The sequence below is a fragment of the Heterodontus francisci genome, unplaced genomic scaffold (genome assembly GCF_036365525.1).
Source record: "Heterodontus francisci isolate sHetFra1 unplaced genomic scaffold, sHetFra1.hap1 HAP1_SCAFFOLD_674, whole genome shotgun sequence".
NCBI lineage: Eukaryota > Metazoa > Chordata > Chondrichthyes > Heterodontiformes > Heterodontidae > Heterodontus > Heterodontus francisci.
In genome coordinates, this window is record NW_027141531.1 from 442,229 (window position 1) to 466,117 (window position 23,889).

General features: G+C 49.4%; 1 protein-coding gene across 1 annotated transcript in view; it reads left to right on the forward strand.

The window, feature by feature from the left end:
* LOC137363990 (ectonucleoside triphosphate diphosphohydrolase 2-like) overlaps positions 1-23,889 on the forward strand; it is a 113,073-nt gene that overhangs the window by 28,490 nt on the left and 60,694 nt on the right. The window contains exon 2 of the mRNA XM_068027486.1: positions 18,984-19,101. Within this exon, the coding sequence (XP_067883587.1) occupies positions 18,984-19,101 (118 nt within the window). The remainder of the gene's footprint in view (positions 1-18,983; positions 19,102-23,889) is intronic.

The window sequence follows — 23,889 nt, forward strand, 5'->3', positions numbered from 1 at the left end:
AATGAAAGGGGACTGAGAGACACCAGTCAGTGTACAGATATCACCCTGAAAGAGAGGGGATTGAGAGACACCAGTCAGTGTACAGATATCACCTTGAATGAGAGGGACTGAGATGCACCAATCAGTGTACAGATATCACCCTGAAAGAGAATGACTGAGAGACACCAGTCAGTATACAGATATCACCCTGAAAGAGCGGGGACTGAGAGACACCAGTCAGTGTAAAGACATCCACCGGAGAGAGAGGGGACTGAGAGATGCCAGTCAGTATACAGATATCAACCCGAGAGAGAGGGGACTGAGAGACACCATTCAGTGTACAGATATCACCCTGAATGAGAGGGGACTGGGAGACACCAGTCAGTGTACAGATATCACCCTGAATGAGAGGGGACTGGGAGACACCAGTCAGTGTACAGATATCACCCTGAAAGAGAGGGACTGAGAGACACCAGTCAGTGAACAGATATCACCCTGAATGAGAGGGGACTGGGAGACACCAGTCAGTGTACAGATATCACCCTGAAAGAGAGGGGACTGAGAGACACCTGTCCGTGTGCAGATATCTCCCTGAAAGAGAGGGACTGAGAGACACCAGTTGGTGTACAGATATCACCCTGAGAGAGAGGGACTGAGAGAAACCAGTTGGTGGACAGATATCACCCTGAGAGAGAGACTGAGTGACAGCAGTCAGTGTACAGATATCTCCCTGAAATTGACGGGCTGAGGGACTGTGTACAGATAACCACCTGAGAGAGACAGGCGACTGAGATACACCAGTCAGTGTACAGATATCTCCCTGAAAGTGAGGGACTGAAAGACACCAGTCAGTGCACAGATATCACCCTGAATGAGATGGGACTGAGAGACACCAGTCAGTGTACAGATGTCACCCTGAATGAGAAGGGACTGAGAGACACCAGTCAGTGTACAGATGTCACCCTGAATGAGAAGGGACTGAGAGACATCAGTCAGTGTACAGATATCACCCTGAATGAAAGGGGACTGAGAGACACCAGTCAGTGTACAGATGTCACCCTGAATGAGAAGGGACTGAGAGACATCAGTCAGTGTACAGATATCACCCTGAATGAAAGGGGACTGAGAGACACCAGTCAGTGTACGGCTATCTCCCTGAGAGAGAGGGGATTGAGAGACACCAGTCAGTGTGCAGATATCACCCTGAATGAGATGGGACTGGGAGACACCAGTCAGTGTCACCCTGAATGAGAGGGACTGAGATGCACCAGTCAGTGTACAGATATCACCCTGAAAGAGAGGGACTGAGAGACACCAGTCAGTGAACAGATGTCTCCCTGAAAGAGAGGGACTGAGAGACACCAGTCAGTGTACGGCTATCTCCCTGAGAGAGAGGGGACTGGGAGACACCAGTCAGTGTCACCCTGAATGAGAGGGACTGAGATGCACCAGTCAGTGTACAGATATCACCCTGAAAGAGAGGGGACTGGGAGACACCAGTCAGTGTCACCCTGAATGAGAGGGACTGAGATGCACCAGTCAGTGTACAGATATCACCCTGAAAGAGAGGGACTGAGAGACACCAGTCAGTGAACAGATGTCTCCCTGAAAGAGAGGGGACTGGGAGACACCAGTCAGTGTCCAGATATCACCCTGAAAGAGAGGGATTGAGAGTCAGTGTACAGATATCACCCTGAAAGAGAGGGACTGAGAGACACCAGTCAGTGTACAGGTTTCACCCTGAAAGAGAGGGATTGAGAGACATCAGTCAGTGTACAAATGTCCCCTGAGGAGGGACAGGGGAATTGAGATACACCAGTCAGTGTACAGGTATCACCCTGAAGGAGAGGGGACTGAGAGACACTAGTCAGTGTACAGATATCACCCTGAAAGAGAGGGACTGAGAGATAGTGTAGAGATATCACCCTGAGAGAGAAAGTGGATTGAGAGACACCAGTCAGTGTACAGATATCACCCTGAAAGAGAGGGACTGAGAGACACCAGTCAGTGTACAGATATCACCCTGAAAGAGAGGGACTGAGAGACACCAGTCAGTGTACAGATGTCACCCTGAATGAAAGGGGACTGAGAGACATCAATCAGTGTACAGATATCACTCTGAAAGAGAGGGACTGAGAGACACCAGTCAGTGTACAGATATCACCCTGAAAGAGAGGGACTGAGAGACACCAGTCATTGTACAGATATCACCCTGAATGAGAGGGGACTGAGAGACACCAGTCAGTGTAAAGACATCCACCGGAGAGAGAGGGGACTGAGAGACACCATTCAGTGTACAGATATCACCCTGAATGAGAGGGGACTGAGAGACACCAGTCAGTGTAAAGACATCCACCGGAGAGAGACGGGACTGAGAGATGCCAGTCAGTGTACAGGTATCAACCCTCGAGAGAGGGGACTGAGAGACACCATTCAGTGTACAGATATCACCCTGAAAGAGAGGGACTGAGAGACACCAGTCAGTGTACGGCTATCTCCCTGAAAGAGAGGGGAATGAGAGAGACCAGTCAGTGTGCAGCTATCTCCCTGAGAGAGAGGGGATTGAGAGACACCAGTCAGTGAACAGATGTCTCCCTGAAAGAGAGGGACTGAGAGACACCAGTCAGTGTACAGATGTCTCCCTGAAAGAGAGGGGACTGAGAGACACCAGTCCGTGTACAGATATCACCCTGAAAGAGAGGGGACTGAGAGACACCAGTCAGTGTACAGATATCACCCTGAAAGTGAGGGACTGAGAGACACCAGTCAGTGTACAGATATCACCCTGAAAGAGAGGGGACTGAGAGACACCAGTCAGTGTACAGATGTCACCCTGAAAGAGAGGGGACTGAGAGACACCAGTCAGTGTACAGATATCACCCTGAAAGAGAGGGACTGAGAGACACCAGTCATTGTACAGATATCACCCTGAATGAGACGGGACTGAGAGACACCAGTCAGTGAACAGATATCACCGTGAAAGAGAGGGACTGAGAGATACCTGTCAGTGAACAGATGTCTCCCTGAAAGAGAGGGACTGAGAGACACCAGTCAGTGAACAGATGTCTCCCTGAAAGAGAGGGACTGGGAGACACCAGTCATTGTACAGATATCACCCTGAATGAGAGGGACTGAGAGATAGTGTAGAGATATCCCCCTGAGAGAGACAGTGGATTGAGAGACACAAGTCAGTGTACAGATATCACCCTGAAAGAGAGGGGCATGAGAGAGACCAGTCAGTGTGCAGATATCTCCCTGAGAGAGAGGGGATTGAGAGACACCAGTCAGTGAACAGATGTCTCCCTGAAAGAGAGGGACTGTGAGACACTAGTCAGTGAACAGATGTCTCCCTGAAAGAGAGGGACTGGGAGACACCAGTCAGTGTACAGATATCACCCTGAAAGAGAGGGACTGAGAGACACCAGTCAGTGAACAGATGTCTCCCTGAAAGAGAGGGACTGAGAGACACCAGTCAGTGTACAGATGTCACCCTGAATGAGAAGGGACTGAGAGACATCAGTCAGTGTACAGATATCACCCTGAGAGAGAGGGACTGAGAGAAACCAGTTGGTGGACAGATATCACCCTGAGAGAGAGACTGAGTGACAGGAGTCAGTGTACAGATATCTCCGTGAAATTGACGGGATGAGGGACTGTGTACAGATAACCACCTGAGAGAGACAGGCGACTGAGCTACACCAGTCAGTGTACAGATATCCACCTGAGAGAAAGGGACTGGGCGACAGCACACAGTGCACAGATATCCTCTTGAGAGAGAGGGGACTGAGAGACACCATTCAGTGTATAGATTTCTCCCTGCGAGACAGAGCGGGGACTGAGAGACACTAGTCAGTGGACAGATTTCTCCCTGCGAGACAGAGCGGGGACTGAGAGATCGCAGGCTGGGCAACGCCAGTCCGAGCCTGATTTGTGTTAGTGTGGTTATAAGTGGCTGTAAACACAACTGATATACACATTATATCGCAGTGGTGCAGCATCCTCACCTACCAGTGAGTTCTCGTGAACTGGAATGCACTGCCTGAAAGGCAGATGGAAGCAGGTTCAATAGAACTTTCGAAAGAGCATTGGATATATAATTGAAAGAAAAAAATTACCGGACTCTGGGGAAAGAGCAGACGTGGGGGACTAATTGGATCTACCAAAGGGCTGGCACATGCACAATGAGCTGAAGGGCCTCCTTCTGTGCTGTACATTCTGTGCATGCGGATAGCTAAAAATGAAACTTGATTTATAAAAAAATGCAGATATGGAATTGATGTAATGATTATGCTGACCGACAGAAGACACTGACTCTCACTGGGTCCAGTTCAACAGACACTGACTCTCACTGGGTCCAGTTTAACAGACACTGACTCTCACTGGGTACAGTTCAACAGACACTGACTCTCATTGGGTCCAGTTCAACAGACACTGACTCTCACTGGGTCCAGTTCAACAGACACTGACCCTCACTGGGTCCAGTTCAACAGACACTGACTCTCACTGGGTCCAGTTCAACAGACACTGACTCTCACTGGGTCCAGTTCAACAGACACTGACTCTCACTGGGTCCAGTTCAACAGACACTGACTCTCACTGGGTCCAGTTCAACAGACACTGACTCTCACTGGGTCCAGTTCAACAGACACTGACTCTCACTGGGTCCAGTTCAACAGACACTGACTCTCACTGGGTCCAGTTCAACAGACACTGACTCTCACTGGGTCCAGTTCAACAGATACTGACTCTCACTGGGTCCAGTTCAACAGACACTGACTCTCACTGGGTCCAGTTCAACAGACACTGACTCTCACTGGGTCCAGTTCAACAGACACTGACTCTCACTGGGTCCAGTTCAACAGACACTGACTCCCACTGGGTCCAGTTCAACAGACACTGACTCTCACTGGGTACAGTTCAACAGACACTGACTCCCACTGGGTCCAGTTCAACAGACACTGACTCCCACTGGGTCCAGTTCAACAGACACTGACTCCCACTGGGTCCAGTTCAACAGACACTGACTCTCACTGGGTCCAGTTCCACAGACACTGACTCTCACTGGGTCCAGTTCAACAGACACTGACTCTCACTGGGTCCAGTTCAACAGACACTGACTCTCACTGGGTCCAGTTCCACAGACACTGACTCTCACTGGGTAGAGTTCCACAGACACTGACTCTCACTGGGTACAGTTCCACAGACACTGACTCTCACTGGGTACAGTTCCACAGACACTGACTCTCACTGGGTACAGTTCCACAGACACTGACTCTCACTGGGTGCAGTTCCACAGACACTGACTCTCACTGGGTCCAGTTCAACAGACACTGACTCTCACTGGGTCCAGTTCAACAGACACTGACTCTCACTGGGTCCAGTTCAACAGACACTGACTCTCACTGGGTCCAGTTCAACAGACACTGACTCCCACTGGGTCCAGTTCAACAGACACTGACTCTCACTGGGTACAGTTCAAAAGACACTGACTCCCACTGGGTCCAGTTCAACAGACACTGACTCCCACTGGGTCCAGTTCAACAGACACTGACTCTCACTGGGTCCAGTTCAACAGACACTGACTCTCACTGGGTACAGTTCCACAGACACTGACTCTCACTGGGTCCAGTTCAACAGACACTGACTCTCACTGGGTCCAGTTCAACAGACACTGACTCTCACTGGGTCCAGTTCAACAGACACTGACTCTCACTGGGTCCAGTTCCACAGACACTGACTCTCACTGGGTCCAGTTCCACAGACACTGACTCTCACTGGGTACAGTTCCACAGACACTGACTCTCACTGGGTACAGTTCCACAGACACTGACTCTCACTGGGTACAGTTCCACAGACACTGACTCTCACTGGGTGCAGTTCCACAGACACTGACTCTCACTGGGTGCAGTTCCACAGGCACTGACTCTCACTGGGTCCAGTTCAACAGACACTGACTCTCACTGGGTCCAGTTCAACAGACACTGACTCTCACTGGGTCCAGTTCAACAGACACTGACTCTCACTGGGTCCAGTTCAACAGACACTGACTCTCACTGGGTCCAGTTCAACAGACACTGACTCCCACTGGGTCCAGTTCAACAGACACTGACTCTCACTGGGTACAGTTCAACAGACACTGACTCCCACTGGGTCCAGTTCAACAGACACTGACTCCCACTGGGTCCAGTTCAACAGACACTGACTCTCACTGGGTCCAGTTCAACAGACACTGACTCTCACTGGGTACAGTTCCACAGACACTGACTCTCACTGGGTCCAGTTCAACAGACATTGACTCTCACTGGGTCCAGTTCAACAGACACTGACTCTCACTGGGTCCAGTTCAACAGACACTGACTCTCACTGGGTCCAGTTCAACAGACACTGACTCTCACTGGGTCCAGTTCAACAGACACTGACTCTCACTGGGTCCAGTTCAACAGACACTGACTCTCACTGGGTACAGTTCAACAGACACTGACTCCCACTGGGTCCAGTTCAACAGACACTGACTCCCACTGGGTCCAGTTCAACAGACACTGACTCTCACTGGGTCCAGTTCAACAGACACTGACTCTCACTGGGTACAGTTCAACAGACACTGACTCTCACTGGGTACAGTTCAACAGACACTGACTCTCTCTGGTGTACATTTCCACAGGCACTGACTCTCACTGGGTACAGTTCAACAGACACTGACTCTCACTGGGTACAGTTCAACAGACACTGACTCTCACTGGGTGCAGTTCCACAGACACTGACTCTCTCTGGTGTACTGTTCCACAGACACTGACTCTCTCTGGTGTACAGTTCCACAGGCACTGACTCTCACTGGTGTACATTTCCACAGGCACTGACTCTCTCTGGTGTACTGTTCCACAGACACTGACTCTCTCTGGTGTACAGTTCCACAGGCACTGACTCTCACTGGTGTACATTTCCACAGACACTGACTCTCTCTGGTGTACAGTTCCACAGACACTGACTCTCACTGGTGTACATTTCCACAGACACTGACTCTCACTGGTGTACATTTCCACAGACACTGACTCTCTCTGGTGTACAGTTCCACAGACACTGACTCTCTCTGGTGTACTGTTCCACAGACACTGACTCTCTCTGGTGTACTGTTCCACAGACACTGACTCTCTCTGGTGTACAGTTCCACAGGCACTGACTCTCACTGGTGTACATTTCCACAGACACTGACTCTCTCTGGTGTACAGTTCCACAGACACTGACTCTCACTGGTGTACATTTCCACAGACACTGACTCTCACTGGTGTACATTTCCACAGACACTGACTCTCTCTGGTGTACAGTTCCACAGACACTGACTCTCACTGGTGTACATTTCCACAGACACTGACTCTCACTGGTGTACATTTCCACAGACACTGACTCTCTCTGGTGTACAGTTCCACAGACACTGATTCTCACTGCTGTACAGTTTCACAGGCACTGACTCTCACTGGGGTACAGTTCAGAGGCATTATGGGGTAGGGCTAATATGGAGTTAGTTCAAAGATCGACCGTGTACTCATTGAATGGTGGAACAGGCTCAAGGGGCTAAATGGCCTTCTCCTATTTATTTATTTATATTTAGAGATATAGCACTGAAACAGGCCCTTCGGCCCACCGAGTCTGTGCTGACCAACAACCACCCATTTATATTAATCCTACATTAACCCCATATTCTCTACCACATCCCCTCCATTCTCCTACCGACACTAGGGGCAATTTACAATGGCCAAATAACCTACCTACATCTTTGGCTGTGGGAGGAAACCAGAGAACCCGGCAGAAACCCACACGGTCACAGGGAGAACTTGCAAACTCCACACATGCAGTACCCAGAATTGAACTCGGGTCACTAGAGCTGTGAGGCAGCGGTGCTCACCACTGCACCACTCAATGTTTGTACAAATATTATTAGCCTGTACGTTGGGAAAACTCCTCTACTCATTTCCAAAACAGTGCAACGGAATCTTTTACGTTCAGATGAGAGGGCAGATGGGTCCCAGTTTAATGCTCATCCAAAAGACGGTACCTCTGTCAGTGGAGCGCTCCTTCAGTGCTGTCCCTCCGACAGTGCGACCCGCCCTGAGTACTGTCCCTCCGACAGTGCTCCTCTCCCTGAGTACTGACCCTCGGACAGTGCAGCTGTCCTTGAGTACTGTCCCTCTGATAGTGCGCCTCTCCCTGAGTACTGTCCCTCCGACAGTGCTCCTCTCCCTGAGTACTGTCCCTCCAACAGTGTGGCTTTCCCTGAGTACGTTCCCTCTGACAATGCGGCTCTCCCTGAGTACTGTCCCTCCGACAGTGCGGCTTTCCCTGAGTACGTTCCCTCTGACAATGCGGCTCTCCCTGAGTACTGTCCCTCCGACAGTGCGGCTTTCCCTGAGTACGTTCCCTCTGACAATGCGGCTCTCTCTGAGTACTGTCCCTCCGACAGTGCGACCCGCCCTGAGTACTCTCCCTACGACAGTGCGACCCGCCCTGAGTACTCTCCCTACGACAGTGCGACCCGCCCTGAGTACGTTCCCTCTGACAATGCGGCTCTCCCTGAGTACTGTCCCTCCGACAGTGCGGCTTGCCCTGAGTACTGATCCTCCGACAGTGCGGCTTGCCCTGAGTACTGCCCCTCCGACAGTGTGGCTCTCCCTGAGTACTGTCCCTCCGACTGTGTGCCTCTCCCCGAGTACTGATCCTCCGACAGTGCGGCTCTCCCTGAGTACTGTCCCTCCGACTGTGCGGCTCTCCCTGAGTACTGCCCCTCCGACTGTGTGGCTCTCCCTGAGTACTGTCCCTCCGACTGTGTGGCTCTCCCTGAGTACTGTCCCTCCGACTGTGTGGCTCTCCCTGAGTACTGTCCCTCCGACTGTGTGGCTCTCCCTGAGTACTGTCCCTCCGACTGTGTGGCTCTCCCTGAGTACTGTCCCTCCGACTGTGTGGCTCTCCCTGAGTACTGTCCCTCCGACTGTGTGGCTCTCCCTGAGTACTGACCCTCCGACAGTGTGGCTCTCCCTGAGTACTGTCCCTCCGACTGTGTGGCTCTCCCTGAGTACTGTCCCTCCGACTGTGTGGCTCTCCCTGAGTACTGACCCTCCGACAGTGTGGCTCTCCCTGAGTACTGTCCCTCCGACTGTGTGGCTCTCCCTGAGTACTGTCCCTCCGACTGTGTGGCTCTCCCTGAGTACTGTCCCTCCGACTGTGTGGCTCTCCCTGAGTACTGACCCTCCGACAGTGTGGCATGCCCTGAGTACTGTCCCTCCGACTGTGTGCCTCTCCCTGAGTACTGACCCTCCGACAGTGCGGCATGCCCTGAGTACTGTCCCTCCGACTGTGTGCCTCTCCCTGAGTACTGCCCCCCCGACAGTGCGCCTTCCCCTGAGTAGTGTCCCTTCGACAGTGCGACCCGCCCTGACTACTGTCCCTCTGATAGTGCGGCTTTCCCTGAGTACTCTCCCTCCAACAGTGCGGCTTTCCCTGAGTACTCTCCCTCCAACAGTGCGGCTCTCCCTGAGTACTCTCCCTGCGACATTGCTGCTTTCCCTGAGTACTGTCCCTCCGACATTGTGGCGCTCCCTCAGTAGCACCCCTCCGACAGTATGGCATTCCCTCAGTACTGCTCCTCCATTAATGCAGCCTTCTCTCAGTACTGCTCCTCCATCAGTGTAGCACTGGCTCTCTAACAGTGTAGTACTTCCTCTGTACTGCACTGGAGTGTCAGCCTGGTTTTAGACAGCTGGCAGAAACACTACTAAACAGAAAATCACCTCACAAACAATAACATATTAAACTGTCTTTTGTTCTGTGGGAATAGTTGACAGATGTTGTTCACCAAACAACAGATACAGCAGGCCAACATCAGTGCCAGTTATATGGTCTATGCCTTTACTTTATTATGGCATATGATATCTGTGGCCTGAAGATGTGACCAGCAGTAATGGCCATTTACACAGAATTATGTAGAATTATAAAACAGATATAGGCCATTCGGCTGAACTAGTCTATACAAGTAGTTATGCTCCACTCAAGCCACCTCTTGCCTTTCCTTCCCTAATTCTACCAGCATAACTCGATCTATTCCCTTCTCGTTCATGTGTTTATCTTGCCTCCCCTTAAATGCGTCTATTTTATTTGCCTCAACCACTCCCTACGAACATACAAATTAGGGGCAGGAATAGGCCATTCAGCCCCTTTGAGCCTGCTGATCTGATTGCGACCTCAACTCCACTTTCCCGCCAGCCCCCTATACCCTTTGATTCCCTTGTTTGTCAAGTATCTGTCTACCTCTGCCTTAAAAATATTCAATGACTCTGCCTCCACTGCTCTCCGGGTAAGAGAGTTCCAAAGACTCACAAACCTCTGAGAGAAAAAAATTCTCCTCATCTCCGTATTAAATAGGTGACTCTTATTTTTAAACTGTGTTCCCTAGTTCTAGTCTCTTCCACAAGGGGAAACATCCTTTCAACATCCACCCTGTCAAGTTCTCTCAGGATCATATATGTCTCCAACAAGAGAGAATCTAACTATCTCCCCTTGACATTCAATAGTGTTACAATCACTGAATCCCCCACTATCAACATCCTAGGGGTTACCATTGACCAGAAACTGAACTGGAGAAGTCATATAAATACCGTGGCTACAAGAGCAGGTCAGAGGCTAGGAATCCTGAGGCGAGTAACTCACCTCCTGACTCCCCAAAGACTGTCCACCATCTACAAGGCACAAGTCAGGAGTGTAATGGAATACTCTCCACTTGCCTGGATAGGTGCAACTCCATCAACACTCAAGAAGCTCGACACCATCCAGGACAAAGCAGCCCGCTTGATTGGCACCCCATTCACAAACATTCACTCCCTCCACTACCGACGCACAGCGGCAGCAGTGTGTACCATCTACAAGATTCACTGCAGCAATGCACCAAGGCTCCTCAGACAGCACCTTCCAAACCCGTGACCTCTACCAACTAGAAGGACAGGAGCAGCAAATACATAGGAACACCACCACCTGCAAGGTCCCCTCCAAGCCACACACCATCCTGACTTGGAACTATATTGCCGTTCCTTCACTGTCGCTGGGTAAAAATCCTGGAACTCCCTTCCTAATAGCACTGTGGGTATACCTACCCCACATGGACTGCAGCGGTTCAAGAAGGCAGCTCACCACCACCTTCTCAAGGGTAATTAGGGATGGGTAATAAATGCTGGCCTGGGCAGCGACGCCCACATCCCATGAATGAATAAAAAATAAATAAAAATAAGATCAACTCTCATTCTTCTAAACTCCAATGGATACAGACCCAACCTTTCCAACCTTTCTTCATAAAATAACACCCCCCCCCCCCTGTGGAATGAACCTTCTCTGAACTGCCTCTAATGCATTTATAGCCTTTCTTAAATAAGGAGACCAGAACTGTACACAATACTCCAGTTGTGGTCTTACCAATATCCTATATAACTGTAGCAAAACATCCCTACTTTTATAAAAGCCAATTACTGCAGATGCTGGAAATCTGAAATAAAACAAGAAATGCTGGAAATACTCAGCAGGTCTGCCAGCATTTGTGGAGAGAGAAGCAAAGTTAACATTTCAGGTCTGTGACCTTTCATCAGAACTCCCTACTTTTATATTCCATTCCCCTTGCAATAAACAACAATATTCCATCAACCTTACTAATCACTTGCTGTATCTGCATATTAATGTTTTGTGAATCATGTACCAGGACACCCAGATCCCTCTGCACCTCAGAGTTTTGAAATCTCTCTCCATTTAAATGACATGCTGCTTTTCTATTCTTCCTGCCAAAGTGGATAAGTTCACATTTTCCCACATTATACTCCATTTACCAAATTTTTGCCCACTCACTTAACCTATCAATAACCCTTTGCAGACTCCTGATGTCCTCTTCACAACTTACTTGGTAGTAAGTCCCACATTCTCACTACTTTCTAGGTAACAAATTTTCTTCTGAATTCCCTACTTGATTTAAGCTGCCTCCTATACTAAGACATCGAAATATTTTGGCTCTGGATTTCTGTGGGGCTTCTCCCAACCTCTCACCGCGTCTCCAGTGAATCCCCTGAAAAGCAGCAGAACCTGACTGCTGGTGGCTGTGCAAGCCATTTCTACAGCAGTTCTGCTGATTTTCTGTGTAAATGACAAGCAGCAGACTTTCATGCAATCGGGAGTGACCGAGACTCCCTCTTTTTCACTCCTGCTGCTCTGACTGCTGATTGCAAAGTAGTCTCCCCCACGGCAAACTGTACAGGGATGGGATTGGGCTTGGCTGGGATCTAATACACAGACCACTCATAGGATCATAGAATCATGCAGCACGGAAGGAGGCCAATGGGCCCATCGTGCCTGTGCTGGCTCTTTGGTAGGGCTATCCAGTTAGGCCCACTCCCCTGTTCTTTCCCCAAAGGCCTGCAACTTTCTCCTTTTCAAATAGTCCTGCTTTCATCAACCTGGCAACGCAGTGCCTGCCAGATTGTAATAATTCTCTGTCGTAAAAAAATTCTCCTCATCTTGTCCCCAACTCTTTTTTTCCAATTATCTTAATTCTTTATCCTCTGGTTACCAACCCTCCTGTCAGTTGAAACAGTTTCACCCTGTTTACTCTATTAAAACCATTCATAGTTTTTAACATAATAATAAAAGCAAAATATTGCAGATGCTGGAAATCTGAAATTAAAAAGCAGAAAGTGCTGTCATTAACCTGAAACTTCTCTCTCCACAGATGCTGCCTGACCTGCTGAGTATTTCCAGCATTTTCTGTTTATATGTCATAATTTTTAACACCTTGGTTAAATCTTCACATAACCTACTTTGCTGTAGAGAGAATTCCAGCTTCTCCAGTCTCTCCATATCACCCATAAGGAATGACCACTTGACTGCGGGTGATTGGCAGATGGTCCTGTGTTCAGGAGCATGGGGGGAGGGGGTACGGGGAGGGACTGAAGGAAAAATGAATGGAGGAGAAGAATAATGAAATGCTTTAACACTGAGTAGAAGTTCATTTGGGTGGATGTCGCATAACAGATGTAGAGAAGAGATGTTTAATGAACTGGAGCTCATTGTTTGCACAAACAAAGGATTCTTCTGTAACTGTCGAAAAAGCAATGAGTCAAGTGTAGAGCCCAGGGGGCTACGTTGGCTGAAAATCAAATACTGAGCAGCACCCAGCAATCTAACAAGTCAGTAAGGTGGATGTGCAGAGCTGGGGCCAGAGGACCATGGGAACATATGCAACCTGCAGGAACAAATTGGTCTATTTAAGTTAAAGACAGCCTGCCCGTTCTTCCAGGGTTTATTTATTTTTATTTAGAGATACAGCACTGAAACAGGCCCTTCGGCCCACCGAGTCTGTGCTGACCATCAACCACCCATTTATACTAATCCTACATTAATCCCATTACCCTCTCACATCCCCACAATTCCCCTACCACCTACCTATACTAAACTTACTACCAAGTAAGTTTTTATAATGGCCAATTTACCTATCAACCTGCAAATCTTTGGCATGTGGGAGGAAACCGGAGCACCCGGCGGAAACCCACGCAGTCACAGGGAGAACTTGCAAACTCCACACGGGCAGTACCCAGAATCAAACCCAGGTCGCTGGAGCTGTGAGGCTGTGATGCTAAGTACTGCGCCACTGTGCTGCCCAATATAATAAACCACAGTGAATGTACGGGCTAGGGGATTGATGATTTTTTTTTTTATCATTTCACATTCGTTGCTGCAAAAATACCAAATGATCTCTGAACACATCTATACAAAACTGTCCAATCACACCAATACGAACCCATCCAATCAGACCTATACAAAACCATCTGATCACACTTCTGACAGAAAATCTTATTGAACATGAACAAACCATCCAATCAAAACACTAGTGAAGCATCCAATCACACCTGAGTCAAACCATCCAATAAAACCTCGACCAAACCATCCAATCAGAACCCTTATCAAATCATCCATTCACATCTTTACCAAACCATCCAATGGCACCTGAAACAAATCATGCAATCACATTTGAACCAAACTATCGAATAACATTTGTACCAAACCATCCAATCACGCCAGTAGGAAATCATCTGGTTACAGCCCTGCCAAAATACCGGATCAACCACTTACCGGACCATCCAATCAAACCTCTATCAAGCCATCCAATCACAGCTATCCAAAAACATCCAATCACACCTGAACCAAACCATCTAGTGAACCAACCAATCACAACTCCACCAAACCATCCAATTACGTCTGCCCCAAAACATTCAATCACATCTGTATCAACCTATCAAATCGCCTCTCTATCAAACCATCCAATCACACCTCTATAAAACCATCCAATCATATATGTGCCAGAACACCCAATCACACCTCCATCAAATCCTTCAATCACATCTCTACAAAACCATCCAATTACAGCAGTATGAAATCATCTGATCACACTTCTGCCAAAAAATCCAATTGACCACTTACCGAACCCTGTCAAACCATCCAATCAAAATACTGGTAGAGCATCCGATCACAGCTGAATCAAAACATCCAATCACACATATACCAAACACTCTAATTATACCTACCCAAAATATTCAACCACACCTTGACCAAAAATTCAATCACATCTGCACCAGTCCATCCAATCACAATTAAACCAAACCATACAATCACCCCGTGTCAATCCATCCAATCACCCCTGTGACAAACCGTCCAATCACCTCTGTACCAAAGCATCCAATCAAACCTGTACCCATAAAATCACCCCTGTAGCAACCCATCCCATCACCCCTGCACCAAACCATCCAATCACCCCTGTATCAATCCATCCAATCACCCCTGCACCAAACCATCCAATCACCCCTGTATCAATCCATCCAATCACCTCTGTACCAAACCATCCAATCACATCTTTTGGTGACATAACAGGGAAGCTTGATGAAGGGAATGTGATGAATGGTGTCCATATGGATTTTAAGAAAACATATGATAAAATACCACATAAAAGGCTGGTTAACAAAATTGAGGCTCATGGGAAAGGAGGGTCAGTGGATAAAAATTGGCTTAAAGACAGAAAATAGTGAGTCATGGTAAATGATTATTTTCTAGACTGGAGGATGGTTTTCAGTGGTGTTCCCCAAGGGTCAGTGCTAAGACCACTATTTATAAATGACTTGGATCTTGGAATACAGAGTAGAATTTCAAAATTTGCTGATGACATCAAACATGGAGGATTGACAAACAGTGAGGATGATAAGAATCACCTGCAACAAGACATAGATAGGCTAGCAGAATGGGCAGAGAACTGGCAGATGGAATTTAATACAGAGAAGTGTGAGGTGATGCATTTTGGCAAAAGGGATAGGATGAGACAATATAGACTTAATGGCCCAGTTCTAAAGCGTGTGCTTGAACAGAAGGACCTGGGGGTGCATGTGCATTGATCTTTGAAGGTAGCAGGACATATTGAGAGAGTGGTTAGCAAAGCATATGGGATCTTGGGCTTCATAAGTAGAGGCATTGAGTACAAAAGGAGGGAAGTTATGCTGAACCTTTATAAAGTTCTGGTTCGGCCCTAACTGGAGTATTGCATCCAGTTCTAGTCACCACTCTTTAAGAAGGATGTGAGGGTCCTTGAGAGGGTGCAGAGGAGATTTAGCAGAATGAGGGATTTTAGCTACAAGGTAGGTGGGAGAAGCTGGGGTTGTTCTTGTTGGAGCAAAGGAGACTGTGGGGAGGTTTGATACAGGGATACAAGATTATGACAAGCTTAGAGAAGGTAGGCAAGGAAAATCTGTTCCCATTAACTGATGGTACAAGCACCTGGGTACACCGATTGCAGGTATTGGGCAATGGATGGTAATGACCTGGAAGCCATTGCCCGCAAGGGTGGTGGAAGCGGAGACAATCAAATATTTCAAAAGGAAATTGGATTGGTACTTGAAGGAAGTAAGCTTGCAGGGTTAATAGAATCGAACGGAGGAGTGGGACTGAATGGATTGTTCTGCAGAGAGCCAGCATGGACTCGATGGGCCAAATGGCCTCTTTCGGTGCTGTAAGTGATTCTATGACTCTGTCACACCTATATCAAAACATCCATTCACTCACACTTGTACCAAACCATCCAGACACAACTTCACCAAACCATCCAATCAGACCAGAACCAAACCATCCAAACGCACCTCTACCTAACCATTCATTCACCCCTCTATCAAACCATCCAATCACATGTGACCCAAACCATCCAATCACAACTCTACCAAACCATCCAGTCACACCTGGACCCAACATAAGAACAAAAAAAATAGGAGCAGGAGGAGGCCATTCGGCCCCTCAAGCCTGCTCCACCATTCAATAACATCAACTCACTTTCTTGCCTGCCCCCCCATAACCCTTTACTCTCTTGTAGATCAAAAATCTGTTTAGCTCAACTTGAATATATTCAATGACCCTGTCTTCAGTGCTTTAGGAGAAGAGAATTCCAAAGATTAACGACCCCTCTGAGAGAAGAAAGTCCTCCTCATCTCTGCCTTAAATGGGAGACCCCTTATTCTGAAACTTTGCCTCCTAGTTCTAGATTCCCCCTTGAGCAAAAACATCCTCTCAGCACCTACCCTGTCAAGCCCCCTCAGAGTCTTATATGTTTCACAAGAACACACAAGAAACAGGAGCAGGAGTAGGCCATTCAGCCCTTCGAGCCTGCTCCGCCATTCATTGAGATCATGGCTAATCTTCTACTTCAACACCATTTTCAATAAGATCACCTCTCATTCTTCTAAACCCCAAAGAATATAGGCCCAACCTGCTCAAACCTTTCTCATAAGACAACTCCTACATCCCAGGAATCAACCTGGTGAACGTTCTCTGAACTGCCTCAAATGGGGAGGTGGTGGCGTAGTGGTAATGACCACTAGACTAGTAACACAGAGACCCAGGCTTATGCTCTGGGGACATGGGTTCGAATCCCACCATGGTAGATGATGGAATTTGAATTCAATTGATAAATCTGGAATTAAAAAGCAAGTCTAGTGGTGACCATGAAACCATTGTCGATTGTTGTAAAAATCCATCTGGTTCACTAATGTCCTTTAGGGAAGGAAATCTGCTGTCCTTACCTGGTCTGGCCTACATGTGACTCCAGACCCACAGCAATGTGGTTGACTCTTAAATGCCCTCTGAATTGGTCTAGCAAGCCATTCAGTTCAAGGGCAATTAGGGATGGGCAATAAATGCTGGCATAATCAGTGACGCCCACATCCCATGAACAAAAAAAATGCAAGTATATCCCTCCTTGAATAAGGAGGCCAAAACTGTACACACTACTCAAGGTGTGGTCTTGACAACACCCAATACCGTTGTAGCAAGACCTCCCTATTCTTATACTCCATCACCCTTGCAATAAATTCTATCTGCCTTCCTAATTACTTGCTGTATCTGCATGCTAACTTTTGTGATTCATGTATGAAAACACCTAGATTCCTCTGCTTTTTTAAATTTCCAAAATATACTTTACTCATAAAAATCTGTAAAAATTACATTCCCAAACAGTTTAAAACAGCATCAAGTCAAAGAATACAGACAGTGCAAAGGTGATCAGTTACCTTCTATACAATCATGAGTTGCCTAGATTCCTCTGTATTACAGCATTCTGCAGTATCTCTCCATGTAAGTAATATTTTACTTTACTATTCTACCAAAGTGGATAACCTCACAATTTCCCACATTTTACTCCATCTGCCTAATTTCTGCCCATTCACATAACATCCCTTTGCAGTCTCTGTGTATTCCTCACAACTTGCTTTACTACCTATCTTTGTACTGTCAGCAAATTTGGCTACTGTACACTCTGTCTCTTGATCCAAGTCATTAATATAGATCGTAAATAGTTGCAGCCCCAGCACTGATCCCTGTGGCACCCCACTAGTTACAGTTTGTCAACCTGAAAATGCCACATTTATCCTGACTCTCTATTTCCTGTTAGTTAGCCAATCCCCTATCCATGCTAATATATTACTCCCCACCATGAGCTCTTGTGTAGTAACCTTTTATGTGGCACCTTATCAAATGCCTTTTGGAAATCCAAATACACTGCATCTACTGGTTCCCCTTTACCCACCCTGCTTGTTACATCCTCAAAGAACTCCAATAAATTTGTCAAACACGATTTCCCTTTCACAAAACTATCCAATCACACCTCTACCAAACCATCCATTCACAAATGTAATAAACCATCCAATCACATGTGTCCCAAACATCCAGTCACACGTGTGTCAAACCACCCATTCAGACCTGTATCAATCCATTGCGGCCTGACTATACTCAGAGCCAGCACTTGCAGACCATGGCTGTAGCATAATCTAGTCCTGAGCGTCAGCAAAAGCTTCAATGCACACAGCTCAGTCTCAGACCCAGGAAATAAAGAAGGACTTGCATTTTTATAGCACCTTTCACATCCTCAGGACGAAACAGCCAATGAAGTACTTTTTGAAGTGTAGTCACAGCTGTAGGACAGATGGCAACAAATATGCGTACAGCAAGATCCCACAAAACAGCAATGTTGTAATGACTAAAATAATCTATTTTTCGTGATGTTGGTTGAGGAATAAATATTGACCAGGGCACTGGGGAGAATGTCTCTGCACTTCTTCAAATGGTGCCTTGGAACTCTTTACATCCACCTCAGAGGGCAGACGCTTCCTCGCTTGAGCATCTCATCTGAAAGACGGCACCTCTGACAGTGCAGCACTCACTCAGTACTGTACTAGGGTGTCGGCCTGGGCTTAATGCTGAATTCTCTGGAGTGGGTCCTGAAGCCACAACCTGTCTGACAGGTGAGAGTGCCACTCACTGAGCCACAGCTGGTATAAACACTAGAGTAGGATTTATCCAGCACAATATTACATTTGCTTTATTTATTTATACCTGCTTTTTCTAAATTTGTATATTACAAAGATGTTCTGAAGCATATTCCTTGTTTTCTGTTCCGACAGTATGGCATTGTCATTGATGCTGGTTCCTCTCGCACGACCCTGTTTATTTACAAATGGCCGGCTGGGAAAGAGAATGACACTGGCATTGTGAGTGAGCACAACAACTGCCACGTGAACGGTAAGGGACAATATGTAATCCTGGAGCAGCTGGAATCTTAGCCTAACAGGGCAGTGTCCTGAGCCCTGATCCTCAGCACAGGCCTTCAACACACAAAACCTTCTCTAATCTATCCCAGGCCCAATAATACCAGTGAGATTACCACAGACTCCATAACCAGGGACATGGGCTCAGGCCTACAGCAGGGAAGGGCCACAGATGGGTTACAATTTACACAGAAAGTGGTGAGCACTGTGCGAGAGAAGAGGGTGCGGATTTTTGTAGGTGGGGAGAAATGAGGCAGGTTCAAAGGGAATGAGGGTGAACTAGTTGAGCAGTTTGTCAGTGGAATGGGGAAAGGGAGATGGGGGTAGGTCCTGAGGTGTGGTGTTAGCTGGCACTGTCAGGGAGTCCAATCTACAACTGGGGCAGGGTTAGTGTAGAGGGAGCTTTACTCTGTACCTAACCCGATTTCTTTTCTTTTCTTTGTTTTATTTGTTGAGGGGGCCTTTATTCCTCAGGTGCCCCTTATATACATTCTATAAAATAACTTTACTAAAATCAAATAAATAAAACAAAACTTAAATTAAAATGCCCTTCCTGGCATCGATGGTGCACTCCAGCCTCTGCGCTGCCCATCAGTCGCGGAAGACCTCAAGTGTTCCGGCAGACACCACATGCACCTTCTCCAGGGACACCCGGGCACGAATGTAACCTCAGAAGAGGGGCAGGCAATCAGGGTGGACGGACCCCCCCCCCCCACCCCCACAACGGCCCACAGCCTGGACCTGTGAATTGCCACGTTGGCCAGGCCCAGGAGCAGATGGACGAGGAGAACCTGCTCCCAGCCCACACCCCTCCGAACTGGGTGTCCAAAGTTCAGGAACATGGGGCTGAAGTACAGCCAAAACTTGAGGAGCAGCCCATTTAAATACTCAAAGAGGGACTGCAACCTCGCACACTCCATCTATACATGGAACACGGACTTGTCCAGGCCGCAAGAATTACAGGCGGCCTGGGAGTCCGTGGACCTACTTAAAAGTTATTGCATGGGACTGCCCTGTGCAACACCCTCCACCCCGATGTAATGGAGGAGGACTCCCATGTAGAGAGACCTCCAGTGAGGATTCCTCTCGCCGTCAGATGGCAACACGGACTGCCACGGTGTGTCCGGGCAGCTGACAAGGGCGAGGAAGTGGAGAGTGTGCAAGAGCCGCCCGTACAGGAAACACATCCGCACTGTGTGGAATGGCATGGAGGGCGTTTCAGAGAGGCAGCTCGGGTTGTGTGGAACCAGCTCCCGAGGAGGGTTTCAGGGCCTGGGTCCGATGAGCAGTTCTGGCTGAGTGGGAGTCAACTCGGCTAGGAGCACTCCACACTCCCGAGCCCCCTCGTCGCCCGCAGTGAGGGGTGTCCTGGGGGCTTCGACTACTCCTCTGCCCCTCGGTCCGTCCCCTGAGCCAGCCGCCCGGACAGCCAAGGTGCTCTCCTCCACCGAAGGGGGAGCGCCCTGACTGGAGGCTACCATGCTCCAGACTCTGAATAGATTCCGGTAAAAGACAGGCAGCTCCCTCAGAGAGGCGCGGCTAACGTTCTCCACTGGGAGCTGTGTGTCGTCTTGAAGGCAGTGCCCCGGCGGAAAAAATACATCGCCAGCGCACACCATCTGGGGGGATGCTTGACGTATGGGGTCCGAAGGCGGAAAGTAGCAGCCTGGGTGCGGACACATGCCAACGACTGGCCGCCCTCCTCAATCAGGAGACTCAGGACCACGACAGAGACCCAGTGATTCCTCTTGCCCCAGAAGAAATCGATGAGCTTCTTCTGGATCTTACTGGCAAATGCAGGGGGTGGTACCACAGCATCGAGGCCACCAGTTGGTTTATGACCAGCGCTTGGCCCCTGTAGGAAAGCACTTGGAGCAGTCCAGTCCAGCGCCCGAGCCGAGTGCTGACTTTCGCCTCCAACTCCTGCTAAGGTGGACTCCCAGATAGAGGAGGTGCCTGGTGTTCCACACAAAAGGTATTAACTCCTCCAGCAGGGAGTCCACCCGCCACTGACCCACCAGGATTCCGGAACATTTCTTCCAATTGATCCTCGCGAAGGATGCAGCAGAAAAGGTCTGTTGGCACTCGCGCATCCGCCACAAGTCAACAGGATCTGTGACCGTGAAGAGTATGTCATCGATGTAAGCCAAGAAGTTGACCCGCATGTCCGGCCCATGCAGAGCCAAACCCGCCAACCTCCTGCAAAGCAGACACAGGAATGGCTCCACGCAGATGGTATATAATTGGCCGGACATGGGGCATCCCTGACGCACTCCTCTCCCAAAGCAAACGGGTGCCATCAAGGACCTGTTAACTTTGACAAGACACTCTGCTGCAGCGAATAAAAATCGAACCCGGGCCACAAAATACGGCCCGAGTCCGAAGTGCGCAGAGTCCCGAAAAGATATTCGTGATCCACCCTGTCGAACGTCTTCTCTTGATCGACGCAGACAGACCAGTCCTCTGGGATAGATGGATCAGGTCCCGGACCAGGTGGATGCTGTGCTGTATCGACTGGACTGGGATCGTGTAGGATTGGTCGGGGTGGATCATGTGGGCCAGCACGGATCCCAGGTGGGTAGACATTGCCCGGGCAAAGATCTTATAATCCGTACTGAGGAGGGAGACCGGATGCCAGTTCTTAAGCAGTAGGAGATCACCCCTCTTCGGCAGTAAGATGATGACCGTCCTACGCCATGAAGGCGCATCTCCCCAGTCGCCAGGCTTTCCCCAGGACCCGCGCGTAATTGCCCTCCAGGACGTCCCAGAACTCCACGTCAGCCCATCCAGCCCCGGGGATTTGCCCCTTGAGAGCTGGTGGAGGGCACTGGTCAGCTCCGCTAATGTGAGTGGAGCCTCCAATCCTTCGGCGCCCTCCAGGCTGACCTGCGGCAGGTCCTCCCACAAAACCCTGCGCGCGTCCTCCCTGGACGAATCTGGAGAGAACAACATGCTGTAATAGGTACGGACCAAAAGGCCCATTCCCTTCGGATGCGTGAAGGAGGATCTGTTGTCGGCCAGCAGCTCAACGAGCTGCTTACTGATCCCCTGCCATTTTTCCAGCGAGTAGAAGAAGGGTGAAGCGCGGTCCAAATCTTGCAGGATCTGGATCCACGACCTCACGTACGCGTGAGCTGCAGATCCCTCAGTGCGCCCTTCTTCTCTTTGTACACCTGCCACAGGGCCAGGTCCACGACGGCCTGACCGAGATGGGACTCCAGGTCAAGCATCTCCCTCTCCAGGCGCCCAATCTCGGCTTCCCGCCTCTTGGTCAACCCCTTTGTGTACTCCTGACAGAAGACACAGATGTGAATCTTGCCCACATCCCACCATAGCCTCAAGGAGGGGAAGCCCCCCTGCTTCCTTCTCCAGTTGGCCCAGAATCGACGAAATCCAGTCCCGGAATCGCTCGTCCTCCAGCAGCCGGTTGTTAAAGTGCCAGTACGCGGACCCCGCCCACGTGCAGAGTGGAGTGAACTCTGCCCACACCAGGTGGTGGTCTGAGCACGGCGCCAGCCACATGTAGGCTGCCGAGACGCAAGAGACGTACCCCTGCAAAAAGTAGAGGCGGTCGATTCGAGACCCTTCTCCTCCTGACCACCATGTGAAGATGCTGGAGTCGGGATGGAGATTCTGCCAGCCGTCCACCAAGTCGAGAGAGCTGATCAGTTCCTTCAACTTCTCCTCCGACGCTTGGCCATGCTGGGGACCGGAACGATCCCTCACCTCGAGGGTACAGTTAAAATCCCCCCCTCCCCGAGGATGGTGCACTCGCTGCTATTGATAGAGCTCAAGCGAGCGGACACTTCTTTAAAAGGCATGCTTGCAACGTGCCGGGCTTGCGCGGGTACACGTTCACAAAGTGGAGCGCCATGGTACCCAGGCGAATGGCAAGGTGGATCAAGCAGCCCGGCACTAGCTCCTTGGCCCCCAAGATCTCTGGCTGAAAAGTTGGGGCCAACAAGATAGTCACCCCACTAGAAATAAGGATTAGGTGACTCATGTAGACCCCGCCCTGACACACCAGGAGCCAGGTGGCTTCATCTCCCAGAACGGTGTGGGTTTCCTGCAGAAAGCTCACTGCATATCTCCCTTCCCTGAGGACTGAGAGATTGTGAAATCTGTGGAGAGACCCCCTGCTGCCGTTGTTGTTGAGGCTGGCTATGGTTATCTTCATGTCAAAGGTTCTTAAAAACCATCACCAACACCTCATTGTGAGGAAGGAGCGGAAGTGCACCTCATCTTCCACTACCCCAGCAACCCATTGAGGAACGCTTTAAACCGGCATCTCTCAACCAGTTTCATGCCTGTGCCCTTCCCAGTCTTCTTGAGGGTAGCACGGACGGACTGGATAATCAGTGCCAAACTCGACCACTTGCCGAGGGCCAGCTGAACTTTATTGCAGCAACCCCTGCATGCCACAAGGAAGTCCTGGAGTTCTCTGGTGGGGATGAGAGGAGACACGTTGGGAGGCACGAGGGAGTCCACCGCCTCACTAGCAATGGATTAAAGGTCGTCCTTTGTACCCCACATCGAGTCTCCATCCTCCTCCGGGTCGTCACTGCCAGCAGCCGACACACCCACCACACACCGAGGGGCAGATGTCCCGGCCGCGCCAGCTGGTCCCGCTTCCTTCACGATCGCGCCCCCAGGATCGATGGCGGAGGAGTCCTCTCTGGGTTCATCCATTGGACTGGAGCCTTTGGCGCCAACGGTTCAGGACCCTCCTCCACCTCCATCCCCAGGCCAGTGAGCAGCCCAG